General features: G+C 40.8%; 2 protein-coding genes across 2 annotated transcripts in view; one reads left to right on the top strand and one right to left on the bottom strand.

The window, feature by feature from the left end:
- LIPA (lipase A, lysosomal acid, cholesterol esterase) overlaps positions 1-22,197 on the bottom strand; it is a 131,484-nt gene that overhangs the window by 87,016 nt on the left and 22,271 nt on the right. The gene's annotated exons all lie outside the window — the stretch shown is intronic.
- Positions 5,348-12,962, top strand: IFIT2 (interferon-induced protein with tetratricopeptide repeats 2). The gene is made up of 2 exons (XM_011947871.1): positions 5,348-5,550; positions 9,659-12,962. Exons 1-2 carry the CDS (start codon positions 5,546-5,548, stop codon positions 11,070-11,072), a joined length of 1,419 nt encoding a protein of 472 aa, XP_011803261.1. The 5' UTR covers positions 5,348-5,545; the 3' UTR covers positions 11,073-12,962.

The following is a 22,197-nucleotide window of genomic DNA, read 5'->3' as shown; positions in this document are numbered from 1 at the left end:
AAGAAGAAGAAGAAGAAGAAGAAGAAGAAGAAGAAGAAGAAGAAGAAGAAGAAGAAGAAGAAGAAGAAGAAGAAGAAGAAGAAGAAGAAGAGGAGCAGCGGAGGAGGAGGAACTTGTAAATAGAAAAGGAACTTGAAGCTCTTGAGTAAAACACAAAAGTAAGGGTTTCCAACTGGGTCAGGCTTAGCTGTGCATCCTAATCAAAGGGTAGAGACTTTTTAGGAAGGACAATTTCTTTTTCCTCCCTGCCCTAGGCAGAAAAAAAATACGATAAATAACCTTTCCCAAGACTGAATAACCTACTTTAACAACCTCAGTTTTGCTGGAGAATGTGTTCTATCTGTGCTTTGTGTAATTTTCTGACCTCAATCTTTGAGGTACTATTATTTTCTTTTGGGTCTATATACATGATTACCCTCTTTGTGACTAAGGGTATGAATAAGGAAAAATCAAGGAAAATACATTTCTTCTATCATTCCAAAACACTACAGCTGTACATTGTGATTTGGGGATGCCAAATACCAGGGCAACAAGCAGGGATTTAGAATATGGTGGGGATTCTGGTTCAGGATGACTGACTAGAGACATCAGACACCCACCCTCTTTAGAAAGAAGAACCAAAATTGTGAATAGATAATTATACCTCGAATAGAACATCTAGGAGAGAACACTAGAATTCAACAGAGAAGTCATGGGAAACACCTGAGGCACAGAAGAAGAAGTAATCAAGTGACCAGCTTGGCTGAGATTGGCCAGGAGACCAGAGGGCCTTGGCATTTCAGGGAAAGGGCAAATGAGAGAACTTCAGCAGTCCACATCCCTCCTGCAAACTGCAGCAATCTGAAACATGAGAGAGTTTCTCTACCCACACAAACTCTGGCACCAGTATGGGTGGTGATTTGGAGACCCCACAAGGGTATCTCATGAGACAGGAAACTCACGCTGGGTCTCTCAGCTCCCCTAAGACCTAAGCAGTACCATTGTGAGACTATAGTCATGGAATTGTGTCCTATCCTGGGAACCACAGCCCCTGTGTCTCCATATCCCAGGAGTTCCCAGTGATATTTCCCAGTATCCACCCAGTGAGCTACAGTGACATAGCACTGGCCAAATCCAAAGGTAATACAGGGTCCGCAGCACCCCAGCCCACAGGGAGTACTACTCCCTAGGGAAAGAATGGTGCAATGTGCCAAAAAGACAGCCCCTGATACAAAGGAAACCAAAACATGTCCTTTCCAGAGTACCCTGTTTGGGGCTGTGAGAAGTGACCCTACACTTACCAGCACCACAAACTCTGTACTCAGCCTCACAAGTGGATAGTAAGATACCCTCCCACTGGTGCTTGGACTTACATGTAGAGAGTGGTACCCCTTCTTGCCCTCCACATACTGCTGCAGGCACAGCCACTGATGCTACTACCAGAGGCTGGGGCAGGGAAACCAGAGGGCTGCCTGTCTGGTGCTGTGAGTGGTGACTGCACCCCCACTGGACGCATGGCCTCTGTGCCTAGGCTCACACACAAAGAACAGGGTCGCTCCTCTCTCTGCACAGCACTGCGGGGTTGCTGTTACAGAGAATGAAAGAGCCTGAGAGCTGTGTGTCTGGGGCTATAGGTGGCAACCCTGCACCACAGCCACTGCCAACATCGGTGTGCATTATCAGAACCAAAGGGGTTGTCCCACCATTGGCTACTGCCATTGTCTAGATCACATCAGTTGCCCAGGGACTTGAGAACCCACTCACCCACCTAGCCCACTGCTGCCACTACCAGCATCTGAGCAAGCTATCTGGGGGCCCAGGAATTAGCCTACCTGGTCCCACTAACACCAGTGCCAGTGTATGTTGTTCTGGGGCCCAAGATCAGACATCCACAACCCACTGCTGCCACCACTGGGGACTGAAGACTGGCCCACATGGCAACCATGTTCCCAGTAAAATGTCACGATAGCCTCCACTAATAACCCCACCCTAAACCATCAAGGAAATAACATATATCACTGATCACAGCCAAATAAATTTTACAGAGACTACACTACCATGTACATTCAGAATCAAAGTCGAAGTGCCTTACTCAACCAATATTGTTGATATATCTTCAGGAAAAAGTCCTCCCCTACAAAAGCAAGTTCAAAAACTAAAAGAAGTGACTATTATACTAGATGCTCAGATATCAGTGAAAGGACACAGGGAGCATATAAAAGCAAGGAAATATGACACCTTCAAAGGAATACAATTCCCCAGCAACAGATCCCAATCAAAAAGAAACCCAGGAAACCCAGGAAAAACAATTCAAAATTATGATACTAAGCACGGTGGCTCACACCTGTAATCCCAGCACTTTGGGAGGCCGAGGTGGGTGGATCACCTGAGGCCAGGAGTTCGAGACCAGCCTGGCCAACACGGTGAATCCCCGTCTCTACTAAAATTACAAAAATTAGCTAGGCATGGTGGCACATGCCTGTAATCCCAGCTTGGGAGGCTGAGGAAGGAGAATCACTTGAACCTGGGAGTCAGAGGTTGCACTGAACAGAGATCGCACCACTGCACTCCAGCCTGGGCAACAGAGTGAGACTTCATCTAAAAAAAAAATGTATATATGTGTATACATGTATATGTGTGTGTGTGTGTGTGTGTGTGTGTATAATACTAAAGAAGCTCAGCAAGATACAAGAGAATTCCAAATCCAATACAATTCAAACAATATACAGAAATCAGAGAAACAATTCAGGATATGAATGAGAAATTTGCCAAAGAAATAGATATCATAAAAATAACCAAACTGAAATTCTGGAACTGAAGAATTTGAATGAAATACAAAATATACAAAACGTTTCAACAATAGACTGGACCAAGCAGAAGAGAGAACATCAGAACTTGAAGAAAGGTCTTTTGAAATAATCCAGTAAGACAAAAATAAAGAAAAAAGAAGAATTCAAAAGTATGAACAAAGTCTTCATGATCTATGGGACACTATAAGGTGACCAAATATATGAATTATCAGTATCCCAAAAGACGAAGAGAAACTGAAAGGGTTTGAAAACCTATATAATGAAATAATAGATGAAAACTTCCCAAGTCTAGTAAGAGATTTAGACATCCAGATACAGGAGGCCTAGCAATCCCCAATCAGATACAGTCCAAAAAGGTCTTCTCCATGGCACATTATAGTCAGACTATATAAATTCAGTGACAAAAAGAAAATTTTAAAGACAGCAAAGGAAAAGCATCTCATCATCTACAAAGGAGCTCTGGTATACGTGACCAACAGGCATATAAAAAAATACTCAACATCACTCAACCCCAAGGAAATGCAAATAAAAATCACAACGAGGTATCATCTAATCCCAGTTAGTATGGCTATTATTAAAAAAATAATAACAAATGCTGGCAATGATGCAGGAGAAAGGGAACTCTTACACACCATTGGTAGAAATGTAAATTAGTACAGTCATTATGGAAAGCTGTCAAAAAACTAAAAATAAAAGTTTCATGAGACCCAGCAATCACACTACTGGGTATCTATCCAAAGGAAAAAAAAATGAGTAAATCAATAAATAAAAAGGATACCTGCACTCACATGTTCATCACACCACTATTCATAATAGCAAAATATGAAATCAACATAGGTGCTCATCAGTGAACAAATGGATAAAGAAAATATTATTTATACACACAATGGAATATTATTCAGCCATTAAAGAAGAATGAAATCATGTAATCTGCAATGTAGTTGGAACTGGAGACCATTACGTTAAATGCAATAAGCCAGGCACAAAATGACAAAATACTGCATGTTCTCACTCAAATGTGGGAGCTAAAAAGCTTTATCTCATGGACATTGAGAATAGAACAATGTCACCCCTAGGAAGGGGGGTGGTGGGAAGATGAGAGTGAGGTTATGGGTACAAACATACTGTTAAATAGAAAAAATAAGTTCTAATGTTTGATAGCAGACTAGGGTGACTATACTTCACAATAATATTATGTATATTTTAAAGTAACTAGAAGAGAGTACTTGAAATGATATCAACACATAAAAATGATGAACACTGAAGGTGATGCATACCCCAATTACCCTGACTTGATCATTAAATATTCTTTGCATGTAACAGTCACATGAAACCCATAAATATGTAAATTACTATACATCAATAAAAAGGGGGAAATATTGTGGGGCTTGGGGAAGCCAAGAACATAAGGAGATGTTAGGAATTGTTTGGCTTAGGTCAGTGATCATGACGGATTGTTGAATGTCAGGGAGGGTAAAGTTCTGGAAAAAGCAAACATTGAAATTTCCTCTGGCTGGGCATAGTGGCTCACGCCTGTAATCCCAGCACTTTGGCAGGCCAAGACAGGCAGATCACCTGAGGTCAGGAGTTCGAGACCAGCCTGGCCAACATGGTGGAACTCCGTCTCTACTAAAAATACAAAAATCAGCCAGGCATGGTTGTGCGTGCCTGTAATCCCAGCTACTCAAGTGGCTGAGGCAGGAGAATCACTTGAACTAGAGAAGTGGAGGTTGTAGTAAGTCAGGATCTTTCCACCACACACCAGCCTGAAAAAAAGAAAGTTTCCCCTCTGATCACTTTGGTTAACGATTTTAGTTAATAATTATAATAGAAACTAACATTTACTTGTTACTGCCAGGCATTATTCTAAGGACATTTCACATATTCTCTTATTTCATCCTTCCAACACCACAATGAACCAGTAGTGGTACTATTTCCAATTTACAAAACCGAAGCAGAGACATTCAATAATTTTCCCCAGCGTTTCATAGCATAAAAGTGGGGGCTGATTTCAAATCCAGATAGACAGACATCACCACCCATGCTTTTAATCATGTATTCATTTATTCAACTACTACTTTTGGAATGCTTGCCATACCATGCAATGTGCAGGTAGTTTTGCAGGGACTGGAGATTCAGCAATGATTCAGACTAAAATCCCCTGACCTGTCGAGGCTAGATAACTGCTCCTGACAGTGGCCTGTGGATCATGTTGGTATAAAGCAGAGCAAAAATGTGTTAATATGGTAATCACAAGGCAGAGTACTTTGTAAATATGTCCTTCTCGGAGTTGTGCTCCCTTGATGTCATCAACACATTCCACAAAGAGGAAGTTCTTCTAACTCACTACCCAGCTGGGCTTGGCTCTTACTCAAGAGCATTTTGGGGTGAAAATATCTAAGTTTACCAGACCTTGTGCAAATCTGAGACGAAGGACTACATTAAAAGTAAGAACAATGCCCCCAGACACGGGCCGATGAAACATCCCTCTCTGCTGCCTTCTTTGTCTGATCGCAACTCAGCTCCCGAGGAAAAGGAGTGCTCATTCCCCTGTAAAGAGTCCTGCCAATTTCACTTTCTAGTTTCACTTTCCCTTTTGTAACGTCAGCTGAAGGGAAACAAGCAGAAAGGAACCAGAGGCCACTTGTATATATAGGTCTCTTCAGCATTTATTGGTGGCAGAAGAGGAAGATTTCTGAAGAGTGCAGCTGCCTGAACCGCAGCCCTGCCGAACAGCTGAGAATTGCACGGCAACCATGAGGTAAAGATTTTCCCTTCGTATCCGATAGTGCTCTTGAGTCATCTTGTCCAATGCAAATCCTGAGTAGCTATGCGCCCAAAGAGGGCCAGCTCCATTTTAGTGTTTGTTTACGGCCTTACTATGCCTTTACCTCTGTCGGTTGTAAATCTATCTTACCAATGCTGATTTGTTCCCTCCTAAACAATCTTCTGCTTCACGCTGGCAAGCTTCCTAAATTCATCTCCAGAACTGCTCGCCTGGGGAACTGAGTTGCAATCAGAGAAAGAAGGCAGCAGAGAGGGATGTTTCATCCGCCCGGCGCTTCACTTAAAGATGGGTCTGGGGGCATTGCTCTTGTGCACTGTCCCTCTCTTATTTCATATTCGAAAGGACTAAGTTGGGGACTTGTAATACAATTATTTAACAACAGGGTTCTTTTCAGCAGATACTGTTAAAGATACACACAGAATAGCAAACCCCACTTCCTGCTAAGGTGAATTTTACTTTTAATGTAGTCCTTCATCTCAGATTTGCACAAAGGCTGGTAAACTTAAATATTTTCACCCCAAAATGCTACTGATCGGTTAGAGTCCTCCTGAGTATGAATTAGAGATGGAGTGCTTGGAGAAAATAGTTCTCACCTCTGACATTCCCTTCTATCCCCAAAACATGAGACTGCCCTGGAGAGGAAGTGTTAGCTCATTGAGTAGGAAGGGAACTATTTTCTCCAGTTTGAGGGTGGGGTGGCCGGACCTGGTTGCCTCACCCTTATTCTGGGAGCTCTGGAATCCCGTGTTACCAACCCCAGTGCTTACTTCCTATGAGACACCTTGTCCTACCTCTGTGAGGTTCCTGATTTCTCTTCTTGAAACGATATTATTTCCTGCTAGTTTAAATGTTCTGCCTGATTAAAAAAAGAGAGAGAGAAAAAAAAGATTTGAGATATTTACAGATTTCTTTTTTTGTGGTCACCCAGAATCTATAGAACCCTCTTCTTATTTGTTAGAATTTTAGCATGGTCTTAGAGTTTTTCCCATTATGATACAGACCCATCCCTCCTTCTTGCTTTCCTTATTGTTTATCTATTGTGACTTTCACTGGGCATTGCTCTTGTGCCCTAAGACAGTGTTTCTCAAAATTGAGCATGCATAAAAATTGCCTGGACAGCTTATTAAGGACAGAGTTCTAGGGTCAATTCCCCAGAGATTCTCATTAAGTGGGTCTGGGTTGGAGTCTGAGGATGTGTGTCTCTAAAAGGTTCCTCCGTGATTCTGAGACGGCTCCAAGAAACTGTGGTGGTAGCGTTAGTTCTGAGCCTGGTTGATAATGTCACTGCTGCTTTTATCCAGATAAAAGGCAATGGAAGAAATTGTTTTTGTTGTGTATACAACTGGAACTTCTATAGGAATCAGGAGAATAGGTCCTCAGAAGCCAGAGCCCAGGAAGCAAGTGTCTGAGGCCGACTTCTTTAACTTAACAGTGAAAATAAGAACCCAAAATCAAGCAGTGAAGTTGGATGCCTTTTAAATGACTGCTCAACGGGATTTTACATAACGGGATTTACATTTATATCAAATGTCTCTATCCTGCAAATGCACAATGGACTTTATGTTTTATATGGTGGAGATAATCTCAATTCTATTTACTCTCTCTGTTTCTTTTGTAAAATGAGAAAGGAGCTAAGGAGTGTACGTGTTAAGGGAATGAGCACCCAAACTCAAATGGAAGTTGGAAATAGAATTGAGAGGCAGCAAGGAAGCTAGAGTGAGTCTTCAGGTGTTAGGATGCATGCCGCACATGCTTGGGATCTGAGAGTGGCCATATTCTGTAGGACTCACCATATTCTGTAATGAATGCACTACAGTAGAGAGTATGACTCGGATGCACATGGAGAAAACACAGGGTCTGAGCCCTCCGAGCTCCCCAGTGTCCTGTTCTGATCCTCCTGCGGTCACTGCAGTCCTACCAATGGTCCTGCGAGGCACTCTAGGAACTTTAAATCAGTTTCTGCTCATCTCTGTTCCTTGGAACAAATGGAGACTTAACTATCCCAAGCAGAATAAACAAACAAACAAACAAACAAAAATAGGATGGAAAACAGGCAGGAGTTTATAGGAGGGACCCGCCTTCATTCAAAGCTCCAAATAGATCTTAGCAAAGAGTCAGGTTGTCTAAGCCTCTTGATGTAACTAACCCCAGGGACGGGAGCCCTGGAGTGCTTGACTTGGTATCAGGCATCCTAATGGCAGCAGCATTCCAGTTGAAAAGCTCATGTCGGGAGCCGGGCAAGGTGGCTCAAGCCTGTAATTCCAGCACTTTGGGAGGCCAAGACGGGCGGATCACGAGGTCAGGAGATCGAGACCATCCTGGCTAACATGGTGAAACCCCGTCTCTACTAAAAAATACAAAAAACCAGCCAGGCGAGGTGGCGGGCGCCTGTAGTCCCAGCTACTCCGGAGGCTGAGGCAGGAGAATGGCGTAAACCCAGGAGGTGGAGCTTGCATTGAGCTGAGATCCGGCCACTGCACTCCAGCCAGGGCGACAGAGCTAGACTCTGTCTCAAAAAAAAAAAAAGAAAGAAAGAAAGAAAGAGAGGTCACATAATCTTCTATCTAGACATATATTTCAAAAGTGATCCTGCCACATTGCATGACATTCCAGATATCTATTGGTTGCATAAGAAGCCATACTATTTAGAAATATAGCTCCTGATAGCTCCTGATACAAGGGTTGCTGTACAGACACCACAAAAAAAAAATTTAAGTAAGAAAAAGCAACATTACAGAGACTCCAATACACAGACAGTGTTGAGAAACAATTTGGGGTATGGAATGTTATTCATCTCCAAAGTAATTCGAAGTACAGGCTTTTGTTCATTTTTCTGTTTGCTGGTTTTTTCGGTTGTTTTTTGTTGTTGTTGTTTTGTTTTGTTTGTTTTGTTTTGTTTTTTGGTTTGGTTGGTTTTGGTTTATTTATTTATTTTGAGGACCAACACTGAAGGGAATGGAAAATCTTTCCAGGAGAGTCGTAAGGGTACCCTAAAGGAAAAAGAGCCCTTTCTATAAGAAAAGGAGCTAGTGGCCTTGTGAGCCTTCCCTGTAGCTGCACTTCTTGCCCCTTGTTATAAAAGCAAAACGCAGAAGAGAAAAAATAACATTTCAAAAAAATTAAAACAATCAAGTACAAAATTACTAATAGAGCAACTCAATGAGATGTATTAAGAACAGAAATCACCAGTTTAAGAAGCAGAGGTATGGGGGCGGGGGGAAGGAAAAAAATTACATTTTATTCCAAAATAAATGTTTAAGATATTGCTAACATAAATAATACTTGAAATTAAATGAGAGAATAGTACAAAAGCAGATAAAATGAGTAAAAATTCAGAATGGTTGAAAATAAGATTCAAATGGTTAAAATGGAAAAATTCAACAGAAAAAAATGAAAATATAGCATCGTAAAGTAATAAACCAATACAAAATAAAACCAATCTGATAAAAGCTCAGAAAGTTTGAATAGACAAAATAAATGAAGGATCTATTAAAAGCTGAAATAGACAGAAAATCAAAAGTAGTCAAGATTTCTTTAAAGGCAAATGAAGGAAAACTAAGGAATTAAGAATATCAAAGATAAAATGAAGCTGCATTTCAGAGGGATGAGAAATTAAAATCAGTATGGCAAAACATCAAAAGACTAAAAAATTATAAAGCTGAAATTTTCAAAGTACAAAAGTGAAGCTAGGGAAGAATGAAGAACAGAAACAAAAAGCAATAAAAAACATTTACTTCTTTAAAACTACATAAATAAAACCAAGGCTCCACAGAGGCCCTCAAAAGCAGAGGGCAGAGCTATTTAACAAAAACTGTCTTATTCATGAAAACGTAGCCACAGACTCGGAGAACAACCCACTGCCCTCGCTCTAATTCTTCTGCTGCTCACAGTCTCTAAACTCCCGCTACAACATGCGGGAATTAACAATATGGCAAAACATATTATAGAAAGAAAAGAAGGAGACTTTCTTTGATTTGTGTTAACAGTCTTTAGGAGGAGGAGAATTTTATTTGCCATGCTCCCATTTCTTGACATATAAATCTATTTCTCAAAGTGTCCATCTTTCTGTTTTTCCCTACAGTGAGAACACTAAGAATTCCTTGGAGAGCAGCCTACGGCAATTAAAATGCCATTTCACCTGGAACTTGATGGAGGGAGAAAATTCCTTGGATGATTTTGAAGACAAAGTATTTTACCGGACTGAGTTTCAGAATCGTGAATTCAAAGCCACAATGTGCAACCTACTGGCCTATCTAAAGCACCTCAAAGGCCAAAACGAGGAAGCCCTGGAATGCTTATGTAAAGCTGAAGAGTTAATCCAGCAAGAGCATGCTGACCAAGCAGAAATCAGAAGTCTGGTCACCTGGGGAAACTATGCCTGGGTCTACTATCACATGGGCCGACTCTCAGATGCTCAGATTTATGTAGACAAGGTGAAGCACATCTGTGAGAAGTTTTCCAGTCCCTACAGAATTGAGAGTCCGGAGCTTGACTGTGAGGAAGGGTGGACACGGTTAAAGTGTGGAGGAAACCAAAATGAAAGAGCAAAGGTGTGCTTTGAGAAGGCTCTGGAAAAGAAACCAAAGAACCCAGAATTCACCTCTGGACTGGCAATAGCAAGCTACCGTCTGGACAACTGGCCACCATCTCAGAACACCATTGACCCTCTGAGGCAAGCCATTCGGCTGAATCCTGACAACCAGTACCTTAAAGTCCTCCTGGCTCTGAAGCTTCATAAGATGCGTGAAGAAGGCGAAGAGGAAGATGAAGGAGAGAAGTTAGTTCAAGAAGCCTTGGAGAAAGCCCCAGGTATAACAGATGTACTTCGCAGTGCAGCAAAGTTTTATCGAAGAAAAGATGAGCCAGACAAAGCTATTGAACTGCTTAAAAAGGCTTTAGAATACCTACCGAACAATGCCTACCTGCATTGCCAGATTGGGTGTTGCTATAGGGCAAAAGTCCTCCAAGTAATGAATCTAAGAGAGAATGGAATATATGGGAAAAGAAAGTTACTGGAACTAATAGGACATGCTGTGGCTCATCTGAAGAAAGCTGATGAGGCCAATGATAATCTCTTCCGTGTCTGTTCCTTTCTTGCCAGCCTCCATGCTCTAGCAGATCAGTATGAAGAAGCAGAGTATTACTTCCAAAAGGAATTCAGTAAAGAGCTTACTCCTGTAGCAAAACAACTGCTCCATCTGCGGTATGGCAACTTTCAGCTGTATCAAATGAAGTGTGAAGACAAGGCCATCCACCACTTTATAGAGGGTGTAAAAATAAACCAGAAATCAAGGGAGAAAGAAAAGATGAAAGACAAACTGCAAAAAATTGCCAAAATGCGACTTTCTAAAAATGGAGCAGATTCTGAGGCTTTGCATGTCTTGGCATTCCTTCAGGAGCTGAATAAAAAAATGCAACAAGCAGATGAAGACTCTGAGAGGGGTTTGGAGTCTGGAAGCCTCATCCCATCAGCATCAAGCTGGAATGGGGAATGAAGAATAGAGATGTGGTGCCCACTAGGCTACTGCTGAAAGGGAGCTGAAATTCCTCCACCAAGTTGGTATTCAAAATATGTAATGACTGATATGGCAAAAGATTGGACTAAGACACTGGCCATACCACTGGACAGGACTATGTTAATTGCTGGGTCTTCAGAAAGTCCAAGGAGTTCTGGGAGAGGGACCAGATTGGGGGGTAGGTCCAAGGGCTTGGTGATAGAATTATTTCTCAACTGACTTCTTGAGTGCAGTTTGAACTGTAACATTTGCTTAGTCACCTTTAGTGGAGTAGTCCACTGGACTTGTTTCTATGTTTATATAAAGCAGCCAAATCCTTCATGTAATATTGAAGTCCATTTTTGCAATGTTGTTCCATATTTGGAGTCATTTTGCATCCCATAGAGGTTAGTCCTGCATAGCCAGTAATGTGCTAAGTTCATCCAAAACCTGAGGGCCAAAGTCTAAATAGGGCTCGGTATCCCCCATCTCTCACCTCTGCCTCCTTCCTCCTCCTTCCCAGTCTATCATCAGTCTTGAGTATTCTACACAAGGTGAATTCAAGTGCCTGATTAATTGAGGTGGCAACATAGTTGAGAAGAGAGCAGAGAACAGGAAGAGACATAGCTAGAAGCAATGGGTACAAAAAGCAATGTGTACAAGACTTTCAGCAAGTATAGAGAGAGTTCACCTCTACTCTGCCCTCCTCATAGTCATAATGTAACATGTAAAGAATGAAAATGGATTCTGTACAATAGGCTAGAAACCAACATAATGTATTTCTTTAAAACCTGTGTGGAAAAAATAAATGTTCCACCTGTAGGGATAGGGAAAAAGTAACCAAAAGAGAGAAAGAGAAAGGAATGCTGGTTTATCTTTGTAGATTGTAATCAAATTTTCAATATTTTCAATATTTTAGCCACTATTAGGAATTTTTTTTGGTAAAATGAAGACTGACTTTGTTCAAATGTTTTCATGAACCTGGTTTGAGATGATAGGAAAGCAAAAAAAATGGGTAACCTTGTGACTAAGGGCCTGGTGCAAGGTCTTGGGAAATGCCATTGACAATAGATGGTGGGGTTTTCCCCTCTTTGGAAATGTTGGATATTAAGTGATATAAGCAATTCTAACTCTGAAAATCTTCTGAGAAATCCCAAAATTCATGGTGTTCTTGGACAATTGGGATTTTCTAGGGAGATACTGAATGGCCTAGACATCAAAGTTGGTGTGAACCAAAATAGAGTCAGCTGACCCAGCATGAGACCATCAGTCATGCTCTGGGTTGGAAAATGTTTGCCTGTTGGAATTAATTTAAGCTTAAGTATATATCAACATTATTTTGTTGTGCAATTAAAACAATAAAAATTCAAGGTTTTTTAAAGTTAAAAATTCTAACCACTGTAACAACAGTTTTTGTGTTATTTTCTGTATTAAAAATCTTGTTGCATGCATTTGAGGTCATCAGGGTGCAAAATTTGTATTCCTGAAAATGTCATATATTTTCATTAATAAATAACCTAAATATGATAAAACATAAAGCAGTGTTCTGGTTCATCTGGAATTTTGCTGTACTTTAAACCTTTCAGACTCAGCTACTGATAAATGAAATGTTACACAGGTATGAACCAAATCCAAATAACCTAGGCTGGTCTACTATCATAATCACCTGAACAGAACAAAACTTTTTCCTCAGCTTTAAAAGTCCAGGGCTTCGGATAACAGCTGCCTTCTGCCACCTGCTACCATTGACCTACATGAACACAGACATTCTGTCTCCACCCTGATGGTGGGTGGGCTGCTACCCTTTTCTTTGTTAAATTTTGTGTTTTTATCACATTTTCTCTATTCTGACCTCTATTATGAGAAATAAATGTCACTGATTCCATTTTATGCCCCATCCTGGACTCAATCCAAATGCATGTTAGAGAGTCTTCCCTATTAAGTAAAGAATAGGAAGAGACAAGAAGTTCTGAAATCTCTGTTATTTTTCAAGAGGTCTCTAATGGAAAACGCAAATCACGCCAGCTGCAAAGGTAAACTCATTTCATTGGATCAAAATGGACAAGTGTATGTTTCAGGGGTAGATCTAGCTGACCCTGCCTAAGTAAATTAGGACTACATCTGGTGCCTGGGAAGGAACACCACACATATTCTGAGTGGAAGGTTAAAATGGAAAGGCATGCCGACCTTGAGAGAGGATCATCAGTACCTGTGTGTGCTAAACACAGATGTATGTAATCTTGTCCTTGCATGTCATGCCACCAGTCCCTTGCTGGAACAGGAACCTTAGTGAGAAAACAGAAAGAAGGGTAGAAAAGGGAAACATAACATATTATACTTAATATTTATTTGAGGACTTAAAGTTAACAAATGATTGGAAAACAATAAAGAAAATTATGTACATAGCTCCTGTTTCCTGAAATTTCACCATCCAGGAATAACAAATGGAGTCACATTAATTGCACTTGACTTGTAATTCCCTGCCTTTTAACCACATTTCCCAGGGCAGGACATTTGACTCCCTCCATATGTTCACCCAACATGGCAAGCCCCTAGTAGATGTCTCCTATGTGCTGATGAACACGTCTATCAGAGTTATCTGATCACACCTGCTACTTGTGTAGCTTCAACACCCATATCCATCAATGACCATTGCCCCTAAAACTGCCTTCAATACATTTCACATTCTCCGTATTTGATTGCCACCTTGAGAGTACTAATATCTCTGCTAACAATGTTTTCAAGTGTGTTAGTGTCAGTGAAAGAGTGAGAAGAATTCCTCTTTTCTCTGTGTTGCTTCCAAGTAGTTGTTATTTATTTCTCTGCCTCAGAGTCCTCAGTGAAAAAGATTCATTGACTTCTGCTTGTCTTTCTCCATTGAGCTCAGACACAGTCCCTGGGGACAGCTGACCTTGAGTCATGCTCCAATATCACCTTCCTTCATCTCCTATGTCAATTGACACATCAAATACAACTGGATCCAGTACAACTGGAAGACTGGACGTATTAGAATCCTGATTACAACACAGGTAGGCCTTGTGTTAGGACCCCTACCATACATGCAATCAACCTTGGAAGCCAATCTGAGGGTTGTAGTTTCCAACCTGAGATCATATATGCCCATTGCCTCGTTTCCTCCATTTCCCCCATTGCCAGTTTTGGAAAAGGGACTAACTTAGACTAATATGTAAAAAATTTTCCCCATGATTAATAGTGCAGCTACCTCATTGCTGATTATCTACACCTTCTAGGGAGGCTACAAAGAGGGAAACTGACTAAAATCCTTAGATGTAGCTAGGTGCATGCACTTGTAAGACAGGCATTCTCAGCTCTACATGGGGCCTCCCTTCAGCTGCTTTACATACAGGACTTAAGACTAGAGAAGAGACCAGAGGCAGGATTTGTTGGAAGCCTGTGGAAACAAATCCCAAACAGTTCTGCTTCTCCTCTGGTTCTCTGCAGGCTGCTATTGAAAAGGAGGCTGCCAAACAGGTAAATGATACGTATTGACCCCAGAGCCTTGGTTTATGTCTCATTTGTTTTGGAAACACAATGAGTCAAAGTTTGTGTCATTTCTGAATTGGGTAAAATGTAAAATTATGTAGTAAATTCTGCCTTTAAACTGGAAATTCCTGAAACCCTTCTACAGACCTGGAAATTGGCCCCACTGTGTTTATATAGATATAATCTAATTAAAATATTTGAAAAGTCTTTCTTTACCTTTCCAGCATCCTGGATATCCCAAGTAAATGAACCTATTTGTGTTCTGCTTTTGATTTACAGATATTACGGAGCAGAGATACTGTGATATAAAACCACTGAGCACACATTTTCCTTTCTCATTTTTAAATTAAACTTACTAATTTGTCATCAAGCACTACATTTAAAAACTCAAACCTGGCCAGGCACAGTGGCTCAAGCCTAAAATACCAGCACTTTGGGAGGCCGAGGAGGGTGGATCACCTGAGGCCAGGAGTTCCAGACCAGACTGACAAATATGGTGAAACCCCGTCTCTACTAAAAAAAAAAAAATCCAAAAAAAAAAAAAAAATTAACCGGGCGTGGTGGCATGTGCCTGTAATTCCAGCTACTCAGGAGGTTGAGGTGGGAGAATCTCATGAACCTGGGAGGTGGTAGTTGCAGTGAGATGGTGCCACTGCACTCCAGCCTTGGTGACAGAGGGAGAACCTGTCTCAAAAACAACAACAACAACAACAAAAACTCAAACCTATTTGTACATTTTTTGCATTTAGTGAAAAAGCCTACATAAGTTGGAGCTTTAAAATATATGTGTAAAACTATGTAATATATCTTCTAATTGTTGATTAAGAAAAACTGGAGTTTACTAGAGTATTTTAAAATATGGAAACATTTTAAATAATGAGTAAGGCTTTTAGGTCATGGAAAAGAGTTGATTTGTCTAGGTGTTAAAAAGGAAATTATTATTTCCACTAGCAATGTATAAGAAATATTATTTCCAGCATCTTCACCAATACTGAATATTACCAGTCTTTAATTTTTGTCAATCTGATGAGTGCATGCATATATTTCCAAAAAAGGCACTAGCATATAGATCACAGATAAATAAAATGTTCAAGTGTGGAATCTGTATGATGGAAATCCTCTTCAAACCCAGAATGCTAGTTTTCTCTCCTCTCTCTCTCTCCCCCCACCACCTCTCTCTTCCTTTTGCTCTCCTTCTTTCTCACTTTCATCTTCCCTTTATGTCTTCTTCCTTCAAGTTTCTCTTTCTAGAGATGACTTTACATCTCTGTGCATGAAGTGGAAAACATCCCTACCAGTTTACTTATCTCTTCTCCTAATAATTCAACAGAGGCCAGGTGCAGTGGCTCACACCTGTAATCGCCACACTTTGGGAGGCGGAGGTGAGCTGATTGTTTGAGCCCAGGAGTTCGAGACCAGCCTGGACAGCATAGTGAAATCCTATCTCTACAAAAAATACAAAACTTAGCTGGGCTTGGTGGCATGCACCTGTAGTCCCATCTACTTGGGATGCTGAGGTAGGAGGATCGCTTGACCCCAGGAGGTGGGGGCTTCAGTGAGCTGAGATCACGTCACTGCACTCCAGCCTGGGCAACACAGTGAGATGAGACCCTGTCTCAAAATAAATAATAGCAATAATTCAATAAAGACTTTCTAGAATCACTTTCTTCTGATCAAAATTCCAAAGAAAAATCTGTTTGTCTCATTTGAAGTCAATATCCATTACCAATAGAATCCAGTTGACCAAGAGAATGAGACCATAAGCCAGACAAAGCAGGAGCTTTGAGTGCAGGCTTTCTGCAGGAATGAGAGCAAATTATCCAAGAAGGAGACATAAGAGGAGAGAGGAAATGACTGGCAGAGGACATGGCTTGCATGTCCTAGAATACACTCTAGTTTTCCATCACACGAGCACACAATTTTGTGTGTAGTCCAGCACTGTCTTACATGTTATTACCTGTAGAATATCTAGAGTTCTAACTCTTCCAGTATTTCTCAAACTTTAATGTGCAGTGCCAACTTTCATGTGCACAATCACCTGAGGATCTTGTTAAAATGTAGACTATGGTTCAGTAGATCTGGGTGGAGCCTGAGACTCTGTATTTCTCACAAGCTCTCAGGTCAAATCAATGCCAATAGTCTGTAAACTACACCTTGAATAGCAGAGGTATAGACTGAACTGCAATCAATTCAGTCTGGTTCCATTTTTCAGTATATCCTTTAGTCAGAAATGAAGATCAATCATACCAGCACATTGTCCTTCCTACAGCCTTCTCTCTCTTTCAGTAACTCATCTCTTAAGAGCTCAGATAAGAAAATCTGTATTACCTCAAAAATAAGTATGTTTAATGTGAAATGGTGCAGCCACTTTAGAAAATAGTCGGGCAGTTCTTCAAATGGTTAAACATAGTTACCATATGACCCAGCAATTCCATTCCTAGATACATATGTAAGAAAAAGGAAAATATGAAAACATATGTTCACACAAAACTTATGCATGAATGTTCATAGCTGTATTCATAGTTGCATTATTCATGATGGCCAAAAAGTGGACCCATCAACTGATGAAGTGATAAATGAAATATGGTATATACACATAATGGAATATTATTTGGAAACAAAAATAAATGAAGTAATTACTGATACATGATACAACACAGATGAACCTTGAAAACATGCAAAATGACAAAAGGCAATTTAAAAAGGTCACATATTGTATGACTCTGTTTATATGAAATGCTCAACAGAGGCAAATTTGTAGAGACAGAAAGTAAATTAGCAGTTGCCAAGGGTAGAGGAGAGGGTTGGGAGGATGGGAGATGACAGCTTGAGAATGTTCTGTCATTGATTGTGGTGCTGGTTGCATAACTGTGAATAGAATGAAAGCTATTGAATTGTACACTTTAAATGGGCGAACTGTATGATATGTGAATTATTTTTTATTATAGCTGTTAAAAAATGGGACTCTTGTTCCAAATATAATAAGGAAAATTTTTCTTTTGTTATCTATTTTTACTTCAAAGTTTGTTTTCGTTGTGTTGTACCCTTATTAGTAGCATTTTGAATACTGTTGTTGCTTTCACATTCAGTAGATATCTTAAATAAGTTATGTATTCTATTTTCTGAGTTGGGTATGCTACAAAAATCTAATCCCATCTGATTTTATATTTAAATACTCATATGCAGGAACCTTACTGATTGGCAAACTGGCACAAAGAAAGAGTCCAAATACAGAAGAGAATTTGACCCCATATGTAAGTTCAAATCTGCATGTATACAAGTTTAAGAATAATGTGAATTTAGGTCAGGCACAGTGGCTCATGCCTCTAATCCTAACACTTTGGGAGGCCAAGGCAGGCGGATCATGAGGTTTAGAGATCGAGAGATCGAGGTTTAGCCATCCTGGCCAACGTGATGAAACCCCATCTCTACTAAAAATACAAAAATCAGCTGAGTGTGGTGGTGGGTGCCTGTAGTTCCAAATTTTTGGGAGGCTGAGGCAGGAGAATTTCTTGAACCTCCACCAGTGAGCTGAGGTTGCAGTGAGCCGAGATTGTGCTACTGCACTCCAGCCTGGCTACAGAGCAAGACTCTGTCAAAAAGAAAAAAAAAAAGAATAATATGAATTTCTTAATGATGCAGAATGTTATTCAGTCATCATGTGCAATTGTTGCAAATACTGTGCTAATTATGAGTACTTTTTGAGCCAGGAATTAGAACAAAAACAAAAGCAAGAAAATGGACAATAGGTGCTACTGTACAGGAAATATAATTCTTCATTACATTAGAAGCTATTGCATTCTGGGGAAAGAAAGGCTTTGAGTAGTTTGCTGAATTTGCCTTTTCTCTGATCTCTATTGCTACAGTCCTCTCTGAACTCCAAAGCAGAATCAGCTCCCTCACAATGCACAAACATGCATGATATGATCTCCTTTCATTTTGAGCAAAGAAGATAAGATAGACAACTTTTCCCTGGGCTGGATGTTTGGGGTTTCAAATCTGATTCTACCAGAATAAAGCACTGGATTCTGAGTAACAGAGGGGCTATTTGTTCTTTTAAATTTTTACATGTTTTTATCTGTGATATGTGGGACCCTCTAAAGCATGGGGCCAAAGGCACCTCTTAACTGGGTGTAGGGATGGTATTTATACCTTTTATGATATCACAAATATTTGTACCTTTTATAAAGATATGTCACTTTATCGTGACTAGGATAACAAATTGTTAAGTTAAACAACCAATCAGAATTAGACTTTTCCAAATTGCAGGTTACTTTCATAGAATATAACAACCTCTGAACTCAAAGTAACCCATGAGACTCTGTTGTTGGAAACACCATATGTCACGTCAATTTTGCTACAAAAGAGTCTCTGCTTTCTGCAGCTACAGGATGGAGGGAACGCTTCTAGTTAATTCCTTCACCATCAAATTAGTCATGACAACTATACTTCCTAGGTTTTTATGAATATTTATATCATGGTTGGGAAGTATTATAAAATGAAAAAAAAAAACCTCTCAGGGTAGTATCAACTCCTTCAGAGCTCAAAGCATAAATATATAATCCATCCATTAAGCAATAATATGTGTATTACTTTTGCCCATTTTACAGCTGGGTAAACTAACTTATTATCCAGACCTTGTAGAGCTAAACAGCTCAGGGATCCCTCAGGGCCTGGCTCCATATGTTTAGTGTGAAGCAAAAAGGAAATTCTGGCTCAATGATTTGGCCCCTGGAAAATTCAAGAGTTAGTAAGGTAAACAGAGATAATTAAATCTAGGTCTTCAGGTCTAAATTTACTTCTGGGAGATAATTTACTGGACAAAACTACTATTTAAAAAAAAAAAAAAACATTTTGGAAGTCTTTCATATAACCGAGTCCCAGAAACCCCTACATCAGAATCTCCTAGAGACATTATTAAAAATGCAGTTTCGGAGGAGGTTCCAAGATGGCCGAATAGGAACAGCTCCAGTCTACAGCTCCCAGCGTGAGCTATGCAGAAGATGGGTGATTTCTGCATTTCCAACTGAGGTACCTGATTCATCTCACTGGGGCTTGTCAAACAGTGCATGCAGCCCACTGAGCATGAGTTGAAGCAGGGCAGGGCATTACCTCACCTGGGAAGTGCAAGGGGTCAGGGAAATCCCTTTCCTAGTGAAGGGAAGCTGTGACAGACAGTACCAGGAAAATCGGGACACTCCCACCCTAATACTGCATTTTTCCAATGGTCTTAGCAAATGGCACACCAGGAGATTATATCCCGCACCTGGCTTAGAGGGCCCCACGCCCACAGAGCCTAGCTCACTGCTAGTACAGCAGTCTGAGATCAAACTGTAAGGTGGCAGCAAGGCTTGGGGAGGGGCACCCACCATTCCTGAGGCACTCGCCATTCCTAGGTAAGCAAAGCGGCCAGGAAGCTCGAACTGGGTGGAGCCCACCACAGCTCAAGGAGGCCTGCCTGACTCTATAGACTCCACCTCTGGAGGCAGGGAATAGCTGAACAAAAGGCAGCAGAAACTTCTGCAGACTTAAAAGTCCCTGTCTGACAGCTTTGAAGAGAGTAGTGGCTTTCCCAGCATGGAGTTTGAGATCAGAGAATGGACAGACTACCTCCTCAAGTGGGTCCCTGACCCCCGAGTAGCCTAACTGGGAGGGACCTCCCAGTAGGAGCCAGGCAACTGACACCTCATACAGCGGGGTGCCCCTCTGAGATGAAGCTTCCAGAGGAAGGATCAGGCAGCAACATTTGCCATTCTGCAGCCTCCACTGGTGATACCCAGGCAAACAGGGTCTGGAGTGGACCTCCAGCAAACTGCAACAGACCTGCCGCTGAGGGTCCTGACTGTTAGAAGGAAAACTAACAAACAGAAAGGACATCCACACCAAAACCCCATCTGTACGTCACCATCATCAAAGCCAAAGGTAGATAAAACCACAAAGATCGGGAGAAACCAGAGCAGAAAAGCTGAAAATTCTAAACATCAGAGCACCTCTTCTCCTCCAAAGGAACGCAGCTCCTTGCCAGCAATGGAACAAAGTTGGACGGAGATTGACTTTGACGAGTTGAGAGAAGAAGGCTTCAGACAATCGGTAATAACAAACCTCTCCGAGCTAAGGGAGGATGCTTCAACTCATCACAAAGAAGCTAAAAACCTTGAAAAACAGATTAGATGAATGGCTAATTAGAATAAACAGCATAGAGAAGACCATAAGTGACCAGATGGAGTGGAAAACCGTGGCATGAGAACTGCATGATGTATGCACAAGCTTCAGTAGCCAATTGGATCAAGTGGCAGAAAGGGTATCAGCGATTGAAGATCAAATGAATGAAATGAAACAAGAAGAGAAGTTTAGAGAAAAAAAGAGTAAAAAGAAATGAACAAAACCTCGAAGAAATATGGGACTATGTGAAAAGACCAAATCTACGTCTGATTGGTGTACCTGAAAGTAACAGGGAGAATGGAACCAAGTTGGAAAACACTCTGAAGGATATTATCCAGGAGAACTTCCCCAACCTAGTAAGGCAGGCCAACATTCAAATTCAGGAAATACAGAGAATGCCCCAAAGATATTCCTCGAGAAGAGCAACTCCAAAACAAATAATTGTCAGATTCACCAAAGTTGAAATGAAGGAAAAAATGTTAAGGGCAGCCAGAGAGAAAGATCAGGTTACCCACAAAGGGAAGCACATCAGACTAACAGTGGATCTCTCAGCAGAAACTCTTTAAGCCAGAAGAGAGTGGGGGCTGATATTCAACATTCTTGAAGGAAAGAATTTTCAACCCAGAATTTCATATCCAGCCAGACTAAGTTTCATACGTGAAGGAGAAATAACATCCTTTACAGACAAGAAAATGCTGAGAGATTTTGTCAACACCAGGCCTACCTTATGAGAGCTCCTGAAGGAAGCACTAAACATGGAAAGGAACAACTGGTACCAGCCACTGCAAAAACATGCCAAATCGTAAAGACCATTGATGCCAGGAAGAAATTGCATCAACTAATGAGCAAAATAACCAGCTAACATCATAAGGACAGGATCAAATTCACACATAACAATATTAACCTTAAATGTAAATGGGCTAACTGCTCCAATTAAAAGACACAGACTGGCAAATTGCATAAAGAGTCAAGACCCATTGGTGTGCTATATTCAGGAGATCTATCTCACATGCAGAGACACACATAGGCTCAAAATAAAGGGATGGAGGAAGATCTACCAAGCAAATGGAAAACAAAAAAAGCAGGGGTTGTAATCCTAGTCTCTGATAAAACAGACTTTAAACCAACAAAGTTCAAGAGACAAAGAAGGCCATTACATAATGGTAAAGGGATCAATTCAACAAGAAGAGCTAACTATCCTAAATATATATGCACCCAATAAAGGAGCACCAAGATTCATAAAGCACGTCCTGAGAGACCTACAAAGAGAGTTAGACTCCCCAACAATAATAATGGGAGACTTTAACACCCCACTATCAACATTAGACAGATCAATGAGATAGAAAGTTAACAAGGATATCCAGGAATTGAACTCAGCTCTCCACCAAGCAGAACTAATAGACATCTACAGAACTCTCCACCCCAAATCAACAGAATATACATTCTTCTCAGCACCACA

The sequence above is a fragment of the Colobus angolensis genome, unplaced genomic scaffold (genome assembly GCF_000951035.1).
Source record: "Colobus angolensis palliatus isolate OR3802 unplaced genomic scaffold, Cang.pa_1.0 Scaffold270, whole genome shotgun sequence".
Classification (NCBI taxonomy): Eukaryota; Metazoa; Chordata; class Mammalia; order Primates; family Cercopithecidae; genus Colobus; species Colobus angolensis.
This window is presented reverse-complemented; position numbering and strand designations above follow the sequence as displayed.